The sequence below is a fragment of the Gadus chalcogrammus genome, chromosome 17 (assembly GCF_026213295.1).
Source record: "Gadus chalcogrammus isolate NIFS_2021 chromosome 17, NIFS_Gcha_1.0, whole genome shotgun sequence".
In the NCBI taxonomy this organism is placed as follows: Eukaryota; Metazoa; Chordata; class Actinopteri; order Gadiformes; family Gadidae; genus Gadus; species Gadus chalcogrammus.
The window spans coordinates 12,370,675-12,390,674 of NC_079428.1; the positions used below are offsets into that span (position 1 = coordinate 12,370,675).

At 47.7% G+C, this 20,000-nt stretch overlaps 3 protein-coding genes across 6 annotated transcripts in view; 2 read left to right on the forward strand and 1 right to left on the reverse strand.

Annotated features, from left to right (window-relative positions):
• The window catches only part of LOC130370529 (serine/threonine-protein kinase DCLK2-like), a 10,835-nt gene extending 8,393 nt beyond the window's left edge, over positions 1–2,442 (forward strand). The window contains exons 12-16 of the mRNA XM_056576286.1: positions 164–297; positions 534–611; positions 848–944; positions 1,297–1,377; positions 1,843–2,442. Coding sequence (XP_056432261.1) covers positions 164–297; positions 534–611; positions 848–944; positions 1,297–1,377; positions 1,843–2,013 — 561 coding nt within the window. The 3' untranslated portion in view covers positions 2,014–2,442. The remainder of the gene's footprint in view (positions 1–163; positions 298–533; positions 612–847; positions 945–1,296; positions 1,378–1,842) is intronic.
• A 1,528-nt stretch (positions 2,443–3,970) lies between these two features.
• LOC130370522 (proline-rich protein 36-like) lies at positions 3,971–15,456 on the reverse strand. Of its 4 annotated transcripts, none has more exons than XM_056576274.1 (17): positions 15,054–15,456; positions 14,011–14,047; positions 13,331–13,371; positions 12,722–12,803; positions 12,339–12,474; positions 11,321–11,501; positions 10,198–11,163; positions 9,888–9,965; positions 9,266–9,392; positions 8,858–9,155; positions 8,581–8,760; positions 8,389–8,447; positions 7,420–7,670; positions 7,247–7,278; positions 6,591–6,798; positions 6,289–6,383; positions 3,971–6,093 (listed from the first exon to the last, which is right to left on the reverse strand). In XM_056576274.1, exons 1-17 carry the CDS (start codon positions 15,148–15,150, stop codon positions 5,986–5,988), a joined length of 2,976 nt encoding a protein of 991 aa, XP_056432249.1. In that variant the 5' UTR covers positions 15,151–15,456; the 3' UTR covers positions 3,971–5,985. The 4 variants fall into 4 exon arrangements, with proteins under 4 accessions (XP_056432249.1, XP_056432251.1, XP_056432250.1 ...); XM_056576276.1 differs by having other exon boundaries at positions 6,591–6,789; positions 8,581–8,763; XM_056576275.1 differs by having other exon boundaries at positions 6,591–6,792; positions 8,581–8,763.
• Positions 15,457–18,349: 2,893 nt separating this feature from the next.
• The window catches only part of LOC130370491 (FHF complex subunit HOOK-interacting protein 1A-like), a 9,216-nt gene continuing 7,565 nt past the window's right edge, over positions 18,350–20,000 (forward strand). The window contains exons 1-4 of the mRNA XM_056576238.1: positions 18,350–18,454; positions 18,704–18,905; positions 19,218–19,439; positions 19,710–19,881. Coding sequence (XP_056432213.1) covers positions 18,350–18,454; positions 18,704–18,905; positions 19,218–19,439; positions 19,710–19,881 — 701 coding nt within the window. The remainder of the gene's footprint in view (positions 18,455–18,703; positions 18,906–19,217; positions 19,440–19,709; positions 19,882–20,000) is intronic.

The following is a 20,000-nucleotide window of genomic DNA, read 5'->3' on the forward strand; positions in this document are numbered from 1 at the left end:
GTAAATAGTTATACACACACGCACATACACACAAACACACACACACACACACACACACACACACACACACACACACACACACACAGTTTGGCTGCTGCTGGTGTGTCTTCAACACTAAACTGAGGTGACTGAGTGTGTGTGTGTTCTATGTGTGTCCCTTCAGGTTTGTGAGTACCCAGACGGGACCAAGTCTCTGAAGCTGGGGGACTTTGGTCTAGCCACGGTGGTGGAGGGCCCCCTCTTCACCGTGTGTGGGACCCCCACGTACGTGGCCCCCGAGATCATCGCAGAGACGGGGTAAGAGACCCCGCTATAATGTACAGCTACAACAGACCAAAGCACTCAACACTGGCTCGCCTGACCGTGATGTGCTCTGTGTGTGTGTTTGTGTGTGTGTGTGTGTGTGTGTGTGTGTGTGTGTGTGTGTGTGTGTGTGTGTGTGTGTGTGTGTGTGTGTGTCTGTGTGTGTGTGTGTGTGTGTGTGTGTGTGTGTGTGTGTGTGTGTGTGTGTGTGTGTGTGTGTGTGTGTGTAGCTATGGTCTCAAGGTGGACATCTGGGCAGAAGGAGTGATCACCTACATCCTTCTCTGTGGCTTCCCGCCCTTCCGAAGGTCAGCACCATGGCAACCCCTCATCCTCCTCATCCTCATTACTCAACACAGCACATGCTGAACCAGCCGATGACTGACTCTATTCTATTATCAATCATATACTGTCTATGTACAGGTCTATTTACTGTCTATAAACAGTCTATAAACCGTCTACATACAGGTCTATACTGTCACATACTCTCATAAACTGTCTATGAACGGTCTTTACACTCCTCTCCCCCTCTCCTCCCTCCCAGCGAGAGTAACATCCAGGAGGAGTTATTTGATCAGATTCTCAAGGGAAAGTTGGAGTATCCTTCTCCAGACTGGGACAACATCAGCCTTCCAGCCAAGGTGCTCTCTCTCTCTTTCCATTTCTCTCAAGTTCTCTCTCTCTCTCTCTCTCTCTCTCTCTCTCTCTCTCTCTCTCTCTCTCTCTCTCTCTCTCTCTCTCTCTCTCTCTCTCACTGTCAGTTGGTTACGGTAGAATATTCTTCCTGACACAACTGCTCTCTGTCTCAACCTGCCCAGACGTCTCTCCCTCTTTACCCCATGCTCTATCTCTTTCTCTTTCCCTTTACCATTACAGGAATATTACAGGAAAGGGTTGCCAATTTAAAAGATACATAACGTAGGATATAATGTAAAATAATCTCTCTCTCTCTCTCTCTCTCTCTCTCTCTCTGGTCACATGACCTGGTTCTAGATGCTGATAAGTCAAATGCTGCAGGTGAACGTGGACGCTCGATACACTGCTGAGGAGGTGCTGTCCCACCCATGGGTGACAGTGAGTTCACACACGCATGCACGCACGCACGCACACACACACACACACACCATTGTGTATGCACAATACATAGATGAAAACGTTGTGTTATATGTGTCTCTGTATGTATATGTGTGTGTACGTGTGTGTGTGCGTGTGTCTGTCTCTGTGTGTGATTCTTCAGGATGAAGGGCCTTCAGACAGTAAGCCTTGGATGTGTGTGTGTGTGTGTGTGTGTGTGTGTGTGTGTGTGTGTGTGTGTGTGTGTGTGTGTGTGTGTGTGTGTGTGTGTGTGTGTGTGTGTGTGTGTGTGTGTTTGTTTCTTCAGACAGTAACCCTGGGACATGTGTGGTTGTGTGTGTGTGTGTGTGTGTGTGTGTGTTTCTTCAGAAAGTAACCCTCGGATGTGTGTGATTCTGTGTTTCTTCAGCCATTAACCCTGCGATGTGTGTCTGTGTGTGTGTGTGTGTGTGTGTGTGTTTTCAGGATGAAGGGCCTTCAGACAGTAACGCCGAGGTCAGCTCAGAGAAGGACCAGGACGAAGCAGCTCCAGAAGCATCGCAAGAACCTCCACAACCTTCTGACCTGGACAACCAAAACGTCCTAGACACGCCCCCCCACACACAAGAACCTTGCCCCGACACACCTACACCATAAGACACGCCCCCTGGCCCACCTACACTCTAGGACATGGCAACAACAAGACATGCCTCCTAACACGTCCCCCTCCACACCGGAAACAGCACAATACGCAACACAATAAGACAAGCCCCGTAACACACTTACGCACTAAGACACGTACCCTAACACTACTACACACTAACACAGGATCCCTAACGCACGTACACACTAAGACACACACCCCAACACACCTACACACTATCACAGGACCCCTAACACACATACACACTAAGACACACACCCTAACACACCTACACACTAACACAGGACCCCTAACACACATACACACTAAGACACACACCCTAACCCACTACACAATAAGACAGGACCCCTAACACACCTGCAGTATACTAGTCCAGATCACAACTCCTTTGAAACCTGTACTGGTCCTGTCTATACATTACGTTAGTCCCTACTATTCCCACATGATACTGGTCTAGGACCAAACCATTTCCAAGACGGACCAATTTGACTGCCCTAAACCCGTGGCTGGTGCTTGGTCTGAACCACTGTGTGTGTGAACCCAGGAGCAGAGGATGTTTCACTGTGACGACAACCACATCCACAATGTCTCTCTGCCGGGGTCGCCATGTCGGGACCAAGTGCTGCTTACGGCTGCTTGTCCACAAAGACTTTTCACGTGATCGACCTTCTCATCAGCCACTGGGAAATGCAACCCTCCATGCCACAAGGGGGCAGTCTGGTCTCGAGCTACTCCTAGAACCGTCCAAGTTCCTCAGTAGATTCTACGTGAAACATGCTGATGGATGTAGCCATCGCGTGTGAATAATGTACATAGTGTTGTGTCTGTCTGTGGCTGTCTGTTTTAACGTGGGAAAAACCCACAGACATCAAAAAAATATTTCGACCCCGACACATGACATGTTAGCTTCCTAGTAAATCCTTGAATACCTTGAAAAAAAAAGAACAATAGTAGTAAAAGGAACAATAGATCAATTTCATATATCGGTGTCCCTCCCCATGTCATGTGAGCCGGGGTCATTTACCCTTTCAAAGGACATGCTCTTAGCAGCATTAAAACACTGAAAGAAAACATTCTACACTGAAACGTACGTACTGTAAAGAAAAAACGAGATTTCATGTTCTTGTGGTATTTCCTTTTGCAACAAATGAAACGTTGAGCGTGAAAGAGTGAGAGGCATGATGAGGGATGGATCGTCGTTTTCGTATTATTGTGTAACAGGAACAATTGTGTTGATCTGACCTTGTGTGATCTGACCTAACCATGACCTGAACTATGACCTTATCATGGCCTTGTTTGACCTTTGACCCAGGCCGCTGAGGAGAAGGAGGGTTGCTCTATGCAGTGCCTATTCTGTCCTCACTGAACACTGTACCTCGCATCAAAGCACCTGTTTCCTGCTCTTCCTACACCCCAGTGTTGGGGTGCGCTACCAGCGAACGCCGCTAGCGTACTCGCCTGTAGCCTAGCGACAGCCTGTGAACTCCTCTCTCCATCAGTGGCTTGACCCTTGACCCTTGACTTTTTATGCCTGCTATGAACTTACTGGTCGTCAAGTCTCGAGTTGTTGCTTTCTACCAAACCGAGAAGAGCCTTCCGTTAATCCTCGTCGTGCCACGACCACTCCCCGGTCCAATACGCTGACGACTCTGCGCTTACTGGGGTCGGAAGGTGCTCCCTAAGCACCACCACACCTCTACTGCTGCCGTCCGTCTGCACCACCGTTCTCTAGTCTACCGCACTGCCCAAGGACAACCCCTCTGTCCACCAGAGGAACACCACAGACACTACGTTATAGGACGTCGTACCGGCTCATGGTCTGAGGACAGCTAGTTAGTGGAAGTGCCTGCTCTTTAATCCGACCTGCTCCTGACTCCGGAGCCTCCCCCCGGGAGGTTTGAATGTTGAAATGGGTCAGAACCAAAGCGTCTGAGGGGGTGGTCACTGGCTTTATGTGTGTCTTCTTCATCCAAATCAGTGTGTTGTGAGATGTTATGTTAGAGAGAGAGCTCTCCCATCACACCTCATGTTAGGAGTTAAGTACGTCTAGGAGAACGAGTATTTCACCAAACCTGGATGGAGCCTGGAGATCTTTGTAGACCATACGGACTCTGTTTGCTATCTATGTCATTCCATGGGTTTAAAAAAGATGGTGAATCTGATTTTAAAACCAATCTGCTTTTCTAGCTGTGTTGATAAGGAAATAACACGGTAAATCTGGTTTTAAATCTGATGTCACACACACAGCTTGTGACATCAGACACAAGCTGATGTCACAAGTTGACATCAGCTTGTGTCAACACGCAACAGTAAATGTTGTTTTAGGTCAAAGGTCAGCATTGAACTGCAGCACTCGAGCAGGTCTCAAGACTGAAAGAGTTATATTTCAGTATTTGGTTTGGAGGACATTGTACCTTGGAACATGTTTTTTTAATTAGCCAGGAGATGAAAGTGTACTGCATAGAATTGGTTGACCACACGTTTGTTGGTGACGGTAGACCTGTATGGGAGGTATTCATGTTGGTCTCTGTCCCATCAGTGTTTAGAGGGTCAGTCCAGGTTTGGTTCATACCGTTTTAAAGACATGTTTAATGATGATGAAGAACATAAATGTGATAGATATGTGTAATAAATTGAACAGGATGTTGGCTTGAACAGGGTGTGGCAATTCACAGCAGAAAAAAAACAAATCATTCAGTGGAATCAACAAAAAATGAAGACAGCTGTGAAACTGAAAATAAAAATGCCGTAACATCTTAATCTCAGTCATCTATGATCCTTTCAACTTCCATGTCTACATGGGATATATAATTACATTATATTTTAATATATGCTGAAAACAATCAATTTTTTAAACTATATTTTGTGGTTTATGAGCTCAACATTAAATACATTTGATTTAAGCGACTGAAAAACAACAATCTACCAAATTTCATGTTGAAAGTAATTTAATTTGGATTAAAAAGTTGGAATGTCTGGTTACATTTGAACACCTTAAAGTATTTCTTCCATAGTTAATAGCTACAGCCACTCCTGGAGAAGTATACACTTAAACATGTAGGAAGCCCATCAAACAGTGAATAAAATACCTCAATGAAAACATTTACATCTCCCATCATGCTAGGGGATTGTACATAGTGTTAGATATCAGAAACACCACATGACCACAACCTCCTAGTCCTTGCTACACCATAGTCTTTGACCAGCGCCTCCCAGCCCATAGTCTTTGACCACAGCCTCGTAGCCGTGCTACACCATACGTCTCTGACCAGATTCTCCTAGTCCTTGCTACACCATACAGTACTTGGCACTTCTCCATAGAAGACTATCCAGCTAATATCTCACCTCCCCCCTCATCTCTGTCATGACCTGCTGAAGCACCGCTTAACAGCTGATCTTCAGTATAGTTTGACCTCCGACCTTTAGCTCAGTCCAGACCAGCATACCTTTTCGGAGATAAAAACTGTACAGCAGAAGCCCCGCCCCCTCCCCCCGGCATACTGTGCCCATGGTAACGTGGAGGGCACAGGAGAACGGGTGGGGGGGGGTGGAGTGTGACACATGAAGTAGTAAAACAACTCAACAAAGGGAGGCAGCAGCGTCATTCTGGCGACAGTCGTAGTGATTTTCTCTTGGCGTCGGCGAGGCCACGTTGTGCGTTCGACTGGAGTCGAGGAGACGTTACACATACTTCCTGGTGTGGTCGCCCATCGCCAAAGGCAACACAGAGGATGCTTCTGCAGAACAGTGTCTCTAAATCAGAGGCTGGACAGCGAAATGGTTATGAACACTAAGGCAGCAGGATGCAAGAACGAGGAGAAGGATACAAACTAGTGAATAACACAGGTCGCCCGGCTTCGTATTGTGCTACGGACCGCTGGACACTTCGCCTCCACTCCCCCCAGATAGTCCAGTTGAGGGCCAACAAGGAGGCCACTTCCCCCACACACTCATACAACCTCATCTCACAGAAGGGAAATGTAGTTTTTAGGGACCATCCCACGCCGTCCACCCACGACTCCAACGATCCACAGATCGTCTAAAGACTCCACTTCGCTTAGGACGTCCCCGATCTAGAAAGAGAGGGGAGGTCACGTTATCGATGAGGATCGACATTGTGCGTCTATCTGCAAGATAACACACACACACACACACACACACACACACACACACACACACACACACACACACACACACACACACACACACACACACACACACACACACACACACACACACACACACACACACACACACACACGGCTGACCTTCAGAGTGAGTTCATCTTGGCTCTCTGCTGTGAAGTCAAACAGAGCCTTGGCCACTCCGCTGCCGGGTGGGGGCTGGTCTTGGTTCGGCTGACCTACAAACAGGGAGAGTCATCAGTTACATCAGCGGCACCAGGCCTATCAAATCTACCTATCTATGTATATCTATATATCTGCATATATATATATATATATATATATACACACACACTACCAGTATTGGGCTAAGTCTACCTATATACACTACAAGTATAGGGCAGAGTCTATCTATATATACCCTACCAGTATAGGGTTAGGTCTACCTTTACATACACCTCCGGTATAGGGCTCGGTGAAGGCCACAGGGTAGAGCCCCTCCCTGTCCTCCACCCTTCCTCTCCTCCAGTCTGAGTCGACGTGCTGCAGGACTCTGATCAGCGCCCCCTGCTGGAAGGACAGGTCGTCCACCGTCTGACCAGGGAAGTTAAAGACCGCCAGCGCCCATTCCTCCTGCTTCTCCTGCTGCTTCTCCTGGAACACACCAGTCCACCATGAACCCACGTCAATGGAACATGATGTCCATTCAATGTGAATGTTCAGCAGCTATATACCAGCAACCACATCAATCTAACATAGAATATACTCAATGGGAATGTTTAGCAGCTATATACCAGGAACCACATCAATATAACATAGAATATACTCAATGTGAATATATAGCAGCTATATACCAGGAACCACATAAATATAACATAGAATATATTCTATGTGAACGTTGAGCTACACACATCAATATAACATCATATCTATTCAATGTGAATGTTTAGCTACACACCAGGACACACATGAATAGTTCCATGATATATATTCTATGTGAATGTTTAGTTACACACACCAACATAAAATAGCATATATTCAATGTGAATGTTTCGCTACACAGACCAATACAACATAGTATATATGTTAAGTAGCTACACACCGTGACGACTGGGGCTTCAGAGGACGTTGGTTCTGTAAAAGACAAAGATGAGAAGGTCACTTTATAAATAACTGAATATAACAATATAATAAACATACTGTAAAAATGAATGAAATGACTGAACTGTGAATAGATGCATGTTTATCTGTGCGTGTGATGTACTGAAGCATTACCAGTATTCTCCAGTAAAGTGACATCCTTTGTCAGAGAAATGGCTTCTGTGGTTGCCTTGGGCGACGGCGATGGGAGGGGCTCCAGGACCTGGGTGAAGCTGAGGGGGAAGATGCCGGTTCGCCCATGGATCTGGCCCCGCCCCCACTCCTGACCAATCAGCTCTGAGAGAGCGATGACATCACCCTGGGAGAAGGTCAGCTCATCCTCCTCCTGTCCATCATAGTCACATCTGGCTACACACCTGGGACCACTAGAGAGACAGAGAGAGAGACAGTCAGCACACCTGGGACCACTAGAGAGACAGTCAGCACACCTGGGACCACTAGAGAGACAGTCAGCACACCTGGGACCACTAGAGAGACAGAGAGAGAGAGACAGTCAGCACACCTGGGACCACTAGAGAGACAGAGAGAGAGACAGTCATCACACCTGGGACCAAAGGAGACAGAGAGAGAGAGACAGTCAGCACACCTGGGACCATTAGAGAGACACAGAGAGAGACAGTCATCACACCTGGGACCAATAGAGACAAAAAGGGAGAGACAGTAATCACACCTTGGTCCACTAGAGAGACAAACATAGAGAGACAGTCATTACACTTGGGACCACTAGAGAGACACACTGACAGTAATCACACATGGCAAAGCCCCGGGGACAACTAGAGTCCCATAGAGAGAGACAACCAGGCTATGCGCCTGGGTACACTAGAGACACAAATAGAAAGACGGTAGCAACATCTGGCGACACACCCTGGAGCACTAGTGACACACATAGAGAGAGCAATCACACCTGGAAACGCACCTGGGACCATTAGAGACACATACAGAGAGAGACTCCACCCCACACACACACACACACACACATACATAGAGACACAGAGACACAGATACATACAAAGAAATGACACACAAACACATACAGAAACAAACATATACCGTGTGCGTGCGTGCGTGTGACGTGTGTGTTACCTGATAGGTGGCGATACTTCTGGATCTTTCTGTTTCGAGGGCTGAACCATAAGACTGGACTGGAGGAACAGAGACACAGAACTAGTATTATTATCTTTAATCTATCCACGTGTTTGTATGATATTATTATTGTCTTTATTATATTCATGTTCTTTTATTTATTTCTTCTGATGCCGGAGGAGGCCAAATCACCTGAATGTCTGAGATGCCAAACTCCTCAGAGACTACTTTAGATTGGCTGTCCGGACCAGGGAGCACCTCCTGCTGGATGTCCAGGAGGCATGTTGATTGGTCAACAGACTGTTCCGTGATCAGCTGAGGTATGGGAGGAGTGGAGCCGTGGTTGTCAAGGACAATCAGGACTTCTTGTTTCTGCTGCAGAAAGCGATCAACAGGAAATGTTGATGTTTGTTCGGAACTTTCCATTATCTGCGTGTGTGTGAGAGTGCATGTGGGTGCGTGCGTGTACCATGTAGCTGACATAGAGCGGGTGTCCAGGTCTCGGTCTAGGTGGAAGGGGCGGTCCTTTCTTCAAGGCCTTCTGCCCCTGCTTGTGATTGGCTGGGACAGAGGAAGGGGCGGGGCTCTCCTGGAGGGAAGAAGGCTGCTGTATGGCAGACGACGCTGACGGGGCCGGCTTAGTTCGGGACGGAGGCGTCTGATTGGCTACTGACGAGGATGTGGGGTTGACGGTTGGAGGGGGCGGTCGGCCAGGAACCGTTTTGATTGGTGGAGGGCGAAGGGGGAGGGCTTTCACCCCTGAAGGCCTTGGGAGGGGGGGGACACAATATGTATTTATCATCACACACTTATAAGTGTATAAGTAATATCTTTGTACAAAAAAAGTGTGAGTGTGTGTGTGCGTGGGAGTGAATACCTTGGGGGGGGGCCGGAGCTGATCCTCCTCTGTGTTGGGGCCTGGGGGGCAGCGGGCAGCGTGGGCGGTTTGACGCCCAGCGCAGGAGGGGTAGGAGACACAGTGGGCTTCAAGCCCAGAGATGGAGCTAGAGACACAGAGACACACACACACACACACACACACACACACACACACACACACACACACACACACACACACACACACACACACACACACACACACACACACACACACACACACACACACACACACACACACACAGATTTAACTTTGTTTGTTACCAAACAACACACACACTGCCTCTTGATGTGTGTGCACCATAAACCAAACCACATGGCTGTTGTTTCTGCCACAGCTGAGTCAGCAGACTCCACCCTCTTGGCCCTCACACACACACGCAACAAAACACTTCTTTGTACTAGCCCACACACACACACCCAGACCAACGCATAAGTGGATAGTGCACAGGCACGCATGTACACAGACATCCATTGGAACAATTATAGGACAGAAAATATAATGAGAATGCTGCATTATGTCTACTCCAGTGAGAGACAGATAGGGAGACAGACAGGCAGCAGAAAGTCAGACAGACAGGCAGGGCAGTCTGGTGTCTCACCGCTGGCTCTCCTTGATGACATGGACGTTAGGCTGGAGGGTTTGCCTGGGACGGCGGGACGATCACTTCCTGTCTTTACTGTAACAGGAAGTGGAAGTAATTGGCATCAATATTAGCATTGACCAGCCATACAGGGAGCACATTGCTCACACATACATGAATTATCACACACACACACACACACACACACACACACACACACACACACACACACACACACACACACACACACACACACACACACACACACACACACACACACACACACACACACACACACACACACACTCTCTAAATCAATCTAAATTACCAGTGTCTGTGGTGGTGGTGCTGTCGCCTGTGGTGGGTGTGCTGCTGGTCTTCCCTGGGGCTTGTGCCTCTCTCTCAGTGCGGGTCCCAGGCAGGCTGGGGGGTCTCGGGGGGGCTGTGGTCCCCAGGCTGGCCCGAGGGGCAGGGCGGGGCCTGGGGGAGGGCTTGGGGGCGGGGCTCCCGGACGGAGAGGGCTTCTCCGAGACGGGTGTGGGGGAGACTCCGTCCTCCCAGAATTCCTTGCACTGAGGTTTGGGTTTGGGTGCGATGGCGGGAGGGGCTGGCTTGGCCGGTTGCCCCTGGAGACGGGGGCGTGGCTCTGGCCGCGTCGGGGCGGCTGTACTCCCCGCGGGTCCAACGTCTCCATGACAACTGTCAGACAGCGGCGGCTGCTCTTGCTGGAAGGCATCGATCCTGGCCTTCAGTTTAGCCATGTCCCCCTCTTCCTCCTCCTCGTCCTCCTCCTCGCTCTCTGATTGGCTGGGCCCGCTGTCGCCCCTGCGGCCTTCAGGGAAACCCCAGTCGTCTGCGCTGAAGGCCTCCAGCAGCTCCTGCAGGTACTTCCCCTGGCTCACTTCCTGGTGGGCGGCGTCGCCCCCCCGTCCGAGGGCCGCGAGCGTGGCGTGACCGTCGGCGCGCAGCTTCACCAGCGTCTGGACCTGGACGTCGGCGCCGACCGGCCTCTCGATCAGTCTGGAACGGGGCCGGGGCCGGGGGCGCTCCACCGGGGCGCGGGGGGAGGGGTTAGAGGGAGGGGGAGGAGCCACCACAGAGAGAGGCTCCCACCGGTCGGTCTGAGCGCAGGACGCAGAGGTCACGAGGGAACGGGGGCGTGTCCGACCATGGGTCCTCGCCGGTCTCAGGGGGGACTGGCCGGCATCGGTGCTGATGAGGTCATCAACGTGAGACAGCGGTCGGGGCGGAGTGGGGAACGACGGACGAGGGGGTCTCGACGGCCTCCGGAGTACTATCGACAAACACACACACACACACACACACACACACACACACACACACACACACACAGACACACACACACACACACACACACACACGACTTTACAGGGACAACACTGGTAAAGTTATTCAGACAGACAGACAGACAGACAGACGGGTTCCCTCACCTGCAGCACATTGCGGGTCAGGGGGGGCCGGACCCAGGTCGGTCTGGGTGGCGCTGGTTACCGTGGAGACAGTCCTCAGGCAGGAAGAGGAGGAGGGGGGAGGTAGGGAGGAGGCGGGTGGAGGGAGGAGGACTTGTTCCTGGGACTTCTCTCTGATGACTTCCTCGTAGGAGGGAGGAGGCTTGGGAATAAACATTAACATTACGACTAGTAATTAAAACTTCTAATCAATAATTACTACAAATGAACCAACACCATCCGGCTGAACTGCCTTGCGTTGAGTTAACGGAGGTTGACAATCAAGGTGCCAGGATGTGGCTGTCGACGCGCCGTAAGAGACCAATCCTCAGTGACATTAATTCGACTGCGAGAGTAGAGCTAACCTGTGAGAGATAGTACGTCTCTCCCCAAGCAGACACTCTCTGGGCGTGGTGGGCGCTTTGTGAGCTTACTGCCGGGTACAACAGACGCCGGGGCCACCTTTGTTTGGTTTCTCCAGAGTATCTGCCTGTACGACTCTCGGTTGTTGAGTCTGACACAAGGACTTGTATCCTGCGAGTAGCAGTGAATATCTGTACGCATTCAATAATTAAATTTGCTTGTGAGCATGTTGAGCATGGTCTGGACAGCATGATGATTATCAGTTAATTAGTACAATTGTAAATCAACAGTTACTACAAGTGTAGCTAAATTCAAATAAGCAAAGCCACAGATATGGGAATCGTAATCAGGCAGTCACTAGCTGCAATTGTAATTGAATGTTAAGTAAATTGGATTAAAAACAAAATGATTTCCAATATGAATGTTGACATGCTGTTGGCCAAACCTTCAAAAATAAAAGGAGAACGTGTGTTAATACGTCAATTTGTATTAATCGCGTTAAAATAAGATTGCTTTAACGCGTAATTAACACGTTAACTTGCCCAGCCCTTGAAAAAAGACATCTGGAATGATGCGTGTCAATCTATAAGACAGACAACAGACAGACGGAGACAGGGTGGCAGACAGACAGACAGACCTGGATGGCGGGGGGGATGGTGGGGGTCCAGATCTGACTGGCGGGAGGAGGGGGGGGTGGGAATCCCCCAGATACCCCTGGGAACCAGGAAATGGAGGACAGCGGCTCCGCTGATAGGATGGTGATCTCCGGTCGCCTAGCAACACATCACATCAGATTAACCTTGACAGCCCACAGACTTTTAGCTCAGATTTAGCGAGAAACCAGTGAAAATGTTGTTCCATCAATAATTACAGAGTAAATGTATTTATATTTAAACAATCTATTACATTTTATTTGATAACCATTTGAATTAATGCAGAAATATAGACTCATAAATTGATTCTACACAGTCTTATTCAGGGGTGAAAGAAGGAACCCGATTGGTCAAGAGAAGGTCTTACCTTCTGTCTCTCTCTCTGTCTTGTACTCGCTCTCTCTCTCGCTCTCTGGGTCCCTCACTGACAGATGTAGACCTTGTGGTAGCTAGCAGGCAGACAGACAGACAGACAGACAGAAAGACAGACAGACAGACAGACAGACAGACAGACAGAAAAACAACAGACAGGCAAATAGAGTTATAAATTTAATGCGCTACACTGTGTTCCTAAAATGAAACATCTTCTATCAAAACTTTTACCAAAAGGAATCAAGGAAGTTTCAATATTAGTAAATAAAGTTTCAGTAATATCCCAAATATTGGATTATCACAGAGTTTTACCCTTCATATGTTGTGCACTGACCATCAAACCATCCTTGATTGGGATGATGACTAGTAGTGCAGTTTTTCTGTGAGGCTGTGTGAGTGACGTTCTGGGGGACCAATCCAGTGCTTGCAGTTAAACAAAGCAATTCATGAGGTTCCACTTCTATCCCTCCCCTTTTACATGCTGAATCTCTATGGGAAAGTTACCAAGGTCCTCTGCAAAACATGACGTAAAGCCTTGGGTTATAAAAAGGTGTCTGGTCTGTGATGCAAGGGATGGGACACAGAGCAGAAGAACACTACTCACTACGCTTCAGTACAGCTCTGATGGACGAGAGAGGCCCCTGGCTGTAGAGAGAGAGAGAGAGAGATAGAGAGTGAGAGAGCGTGACATCAGAAACAAGAGAAGTCACATTTAACCTCCATCTCGCCCTCTCCCTAGGAAATTGAAGAGGGAGGAAATGGAAAAGTAATAACTACTACATGACAATGCAGCACATGTTTATCACACATTAATCCTTCTTCTTCCTTTTCCAAACGTTCTGCCTTTTCTTTGACGCGGATCAGCTTTAAGGAGAACATAAAACCACCACCTCCTCCTCCTCCACCACCATTACACAAACAATGACCTCACACACACACAACAGACCCTCTCCAGCCGGTTGTCAAGCAGACCAAAAGACAGCCAGAGGACTTTAAATAGAGGAAGAGTGAAGTCAAAGGCCTACAGGGACTTACTACTGCTCTACTACTACACTACAAACAAATGGATATACACGCCACACAATAAGAGACAGAAACACTCGATGCAAACATCCACATCAGTAAAGGTTGCCCCACTTTGAACTCTTAACCATCCACGTTTCCTAAAGGCAGGAAAAATTGTCACATTTTCCAAGACCGAATTTCCATAGGGGGTTCGGGGTCATAGCAAAGGAAGTGCAGGAAGCAGAGGCAGGAGAAGAAAGACAGGAAGCAAAGTCTTACCTGTGACGATGTTCTGGCTTACGTCTGTTAGGGCGATCTAGAGGGAGGGAGAGAAATAAAGAAAAAAAGAAAGACAGAAAGACACACAGACAGGCATACACAAGTTAAAATATGAACAAAAAGTTGTGTTTGTCCAACTTTTCCAGAGGTTTGTTTCCTACCTCTCGTATGAGCTAAAAGCTAAAAGCACAGCAACAAGCAGAAACTCCCAAACTCCACAAGACCACAGCAACGTGTCGTCCGCCTCTCCCTAGAGCCCCTCTCTGCTCCCTGATCTCCTGATTGGTCGTGTTTCTGTCTCTCTCTCTCTCTCTCTCTCTCTCTCTTTCTGCCTGTCCGGGATTAAAACAACATGACTGCATCCCTCTCCCAGAGTCTCCCACGCTGGCAGTGCTGCGATTGGTGGGAGGAATAAGGAAGTCAGGCTCTGATTTGCTGTGCTGGAGTTGTGCTGAAGTCATCATGCATTTCATCAATTCCATATGCGTTCACAGCTGTTTCACTGTTAGAGCGGCGTTCAAAACACACCGTTCTATCATTAACATTCCACATTGTTTGAGTTATACTGGCCGCTGGCCAGAACAGCAACAGTCTTCTACTGGTGGAAACTTGGAGCTGTCAAGTACAAGAAGAGTCTCATTCTGGTGGACACTTGGAGCTTACCAGTACAACCACAGTCTGCTACTGGTTGTACTGGTAGTTGCCCAGGACAACCACCCTCTGCTATGCTACTAGTGCCTTCCTCCATGTACCATGTTTGTCTGCACTTTTCTTTTTTTAAAAGTTGGACACACCTTTGTGCGTGTGATGACGTGTTCACGCCATAATTTATGGTTTTAGAGTCACCTGCACAGGCAGGTGCACTCGCTGGAGTGAAGCCCCCAAACAAACACGAAGAGGTCGGGACCGAGGAAGTTCAACGTTACCAACCAAACACTACATCACAATACTATATTACACATCTGTCTAGTTTGACGGACTTTCAGGAAAACACGAAGGAGACCGATTCAACACTAGTAGCCTACCGGAATGTGTCAGCTTACCTCCACCGGCGCCTGGCCTCGGTTGTCGGCGAACCACTGGTTCTTCCGACGTCTCCAGTCCACCCTCCTCTTCCTCGTCTGTCCGCGCTTCGGCCATCTCTCCTTTCCTTCTACTGTCTATCTTCTGTCTCCCCCCGCTCTCTCCGGAGGAAAATGGAGCTGGTTCAAAACAACACCAGCAACATTTCTCCTCCTCCTCGGTTCTATCTCCCAACAACTAGCACAACTTCTTACAAACTCCGACAAACTCCACTAAGACCAACTCGCCGATTTCCCGAACGTTCGTGTTTCGTTGAGGGTGTTTTCACACTAAAAACACAACAACACTGCCGAAGGACGCGGTCGGCGGAGGAGACACTGGACTGGTTCTCCGCTTCCCGGAGGGTAGCACCGCCGCTGCGCGAGTCGGTGACGTCACTAGGGAGGAACAGAAAAGCAGGGGAGATTCTGATCAAAGTTCAAGTTCCACGGTAATACGTTAAGACTGACACCCCAGAGCAGCCTAGGTCAGTCATTTTCCATCTGTGGTACGGTATGCGAGAGTAGTGGAGGTGGTACGTTTGTTTCATTAATATATATCATTGAAACAATATATTTTAAATATTGTTAGGTAAATAAAGCATTATAGCTTGTTGTTATGAGAAGAATGGTGTGGCTTGGTCTCTTCCATTATATATTTTCCATTGTTATTTTGTGTCCATTATTTATATACCATTATGTATTAATCAGACTGATACAGACAGTTGTTATATACCAGTTGCAGTGTTAGTGCCTTTACCAACTTCAGCTACACAGGGAATAGAACCCATGTCCCTCACTTCTAAAGCTGCAAATGAAAGGGAAACCAAAGTTAGTTTTGGCAGTTTGTTGAAAAACAGCAAGGGATTTGAACCGAAGTTTGTATGAACATGACTCTGCCTCCGGGGTTATCACACATTCCTCTTATATAACTCCCACCAAGTCGCCTTTAACTGCTGTTCACTCATCCTGTCTCAGTAGAAAGCATGATATAGAAGGAAGTGGTGGGGCTATCAAACAGTAGCACAATTGTTTAGGAACAGAGAAGCAACAGACCGACAGACACACGCACACACGCACACAGGAACACACGCATACGCACATACGGACGAAACAAATGATCCCTGCGCTAGACATGGTTGTAATTCTACCTTATGTCCGCCAGAGCACGCTGTTAAACATCAATTGAGAATATCATAATTAAAACCTTTAATTACAGTATATTTCTCCCTGATGCTGAAACCTTAAAAACCATGACTTATCAGCTATTTGTCAAAAAAGTGCACAAAGGAAGAGGTTGGTCGTAGGCTATTACAGACCTACTGAGACATAACTTCCGGGGAGTTTTGTGGGCTACTGTTACGTGTTTTAACACCGGATTAACGGCGGACGTCCCGAGAGCTGCCCCGACTGGAGCACATTCCAGGGAGATTAACGGAGCTCTGGAAAACATACTTTCAAAAATACACCTGCTATAAATATAAATTAATCATTCTGTTGATATTTATATAAATATATAAGTACAATAAATACACCTGCTATAGATAAAGGAATCATATTGATATTTTTATAAATATATACTTACAATAAATACACGCGCTATAAATATAAGTACATCATTATATTGATATTAGTATAATTACCTACTTACTTATATATATTAATCATATCCTAAATATTTCTGAACATATATAAAATATCAACACCTTCAATCAATACTAATGAATCATTATATAAATATATACTTACAATAAATACTATATATATATATATATATATATATATATATATATATATATATATATATATATATATATATATATACATATATATATATATATATATATATATATATATATATATATATATATATATATATATATATATATATATATATATATATATACACACACATATATATATATATATATATATATATATACACACATGTATATTATGATTTGTATGTATATAAATATGAATCATTTTATGAATATTAATGTAAATACACCAGCTCTAAATAAATATCCAAATAATAATATTTGAATATATACTATAATAAATACACCTGCTTTAAATATTGATTGTAATCATTTATGTATGCAGTTCTACTGTCTGTGTGTGTGTGTGTGTGTGTGTGTGTGTGTGTGTGTGTGTGTGTGTGTGTGTGTGTGTGTGTGTGTGTGTGTGTGTGTGTGTGTGTGTGTGTGTAGTTTGTCTAGTCAGCCATGGTTCAGACAGTAGGCACACTGTTCCCATGCAGAGGGCGGGGCTTAGGCGCGTGTGTGGGCGGGGCGAGTTACAGCTGAGCCACTAATGCGTCCAGTGTGTCCCTGTCAAATCACAGAGCTCAACGCTGAGGTTGGTTGAACACACACCGTACCATCAGAGTTACATTCAGACACACACACGGAGGATGGACGAACACACACTTTACACTCTGAGTTACAGACAAACACATTGAGGACAGACAAACATACAACACTCAGACTTCAGCAGAGAGAGACAGAGAGAGAGAGAGAGAGAGAGAGAGAGAGAGAGAGAGAGAGAGAGAGGACTGCTTAAGGTAAGGTTTCAGTTTTGGCAAGGGGTCAAACAATAGATTAAGGCCTCGATTTGACATAACTTTATTTGTAAAATGTGCTGCTCACCATTTTGTTCATGTTTTATAATAATTTGTCTTCCTCAAAATTGACTTGCTAACTTTGCTTAAATCTCTTAAACTATTTAAACACCAGCTGATGCCTTTGTTAACTCCACACACATGCAAACACACACTCACACCTGCCCAATCACAAACACACACAAACACACACAGTGTGAATCTATTGGGTGGCTTTCTATTGGACGCCGTGTGTTTGTAGGTCACCAGCAGAAGTCTCTTTTAAAACCAGATGCCAGTACACACACAGGAGGGATTACACACTCACACACACACACACACACACACACACACACACACACACACACACACACACACGCACACACTACAGGATGAATTGGGATTAAACATCCTAGTCCTTGCCCCAACCCCAACCCCGTTTGTCCCTGTGATCCTTCGGTCAGCCAGTAAATCATGACCTAATTTTATTAATACATAGACAAGCAGGTGTTATACAGTGACTACAGAGAAAGGTAAATCATGGTATAGGGTTAGGGTTCATTTGTAACATAGTCTATGCCCTATGCACTATGCCCTGGCCTTAGTTTGTGTGTCTGGTTCCCATTCTAACGTAAGCTGGAACATGGACCGATCCGACCCCTAGCAGTCAATCAAAATGATGGGCTCTGGCGTTACCGGGGGCAACATGAAGAAGTCCCAGACCCTGGGAGGGGTGGACCCGGACACCTGCATGATGGTGTTCAAGAACCACTGGACACAGGTACTGTCTGTCCGTCTGTCTGTCTGTCTGTCTGTCTGTCTGTCTGTCTGTCTGTCTGTCTGTCTGTCTGTCTGTCTGTCTGTCTGTCTGTCTGTCTGTCTGTCTGTCTGTCTGTCTGTCTGTCTGTCTGTCTGTCTGACTCTCTGTCTGTCTGACTCTCTGTCTAACTGTCTTACTCTCCATCTCTCTGTCTGTCTGTTTTCCTGTCCATCTGAAACGTTAACTTCAGGTTCCTCTATCTGTCTTCAGGTGGTAAAGATTCTGGACAAACACGAGCCGAGTCGCTGCGGTGCTCTGAGCTTCTTCTCTGGTCTCTCTGGCGCCTCCCCAGGTGCCAGTGGTGGAGGAGGGGTCCTGCGCCTACCCACCATCCCCTCGGACGAGGCCAGCGCCGTGCACAACTACGTGGAACACATGCTGTACCTTCTGATGGAGGAGGAGCCCGGCCGAGGTCTCAGACGCACGCACGCACGCACGCACGCACACGCACACACGCACACACACACACACACACACACACACACACACACACACACACACACACACACACACTTATAGAAGCACACTCATGAGCAAGGCATCACTTGGACCGCTCGACATGGGATCATTTGGTGTAATCTTGGTGATAGGTTGAAAACTTCCGTACCCCTGTTAAACATTTCCACCGGGATCTATGAAGTACTGAATCTGAGGAGAGAGGTGTGACCTGGTGAACACAGGCAGCGCTGTGATTGGCTGTGTAACGTGTGTGGTGCGTTGCCAGGCGGGGCCATGGGTCCCATCCTGGAGCTGGTGGTGGTGGAGGGGGTGATGGAGAGGCTGTTCCTGTGGAGCCTGCGCCGACACTTCACCGTGGACCTGAAGCTGGAGCAGCTCCGGATGTACCAGATGCTGCTGATCCACGCCCGCCAGCCCCTCCTGCACCACAAGCCCATCCTCAAGCCCCTCATGGTGCTGCTGGCTGCCTGTGCTGAGAACACCACAGGTAAGGACAGCAGCCCTACATGTAGACACGCCCCCTACAGGTAGACACGCCCCCTACAGGTAGACACGCCCCCTACAGGTAGACCCGCCCCCTACAGGTAGACACACTACTCTACTGGTAGACACGCCTCCTACAGGTAGACCCGCCCCCTACAGGTAGACACACTGCTCTACAAGTAGACACGCCACCTACAGGTCCAAAGACTCCCCTCTGGAGCCATTACAGGTAGAAGATACCATGTCACTGTCCCTCCACCCGCCTCCCTCTCAGATGGAGGCGGGCAGGTGGAGCAGGTGGAGCGGGAGCTGGTGTCTCTGCTCCAGCAGCTGTGTGTGTCTCTGGTCCGAGACCCGTCGGTCCTGGAGCTCTTCTTCCACTCCACCCAGGACCAGGGAGCGGCCAACTTCCTGCTGTTCTCCCTGCTCATCCCCTACACACACAGGTACACACACGCACACACACACACACACACACATTACACGTACACATACACATATACACACACACAAACAAACCCACGTACACACGTCATTATTCTTAATCATTGCTTAGAGACTTTAT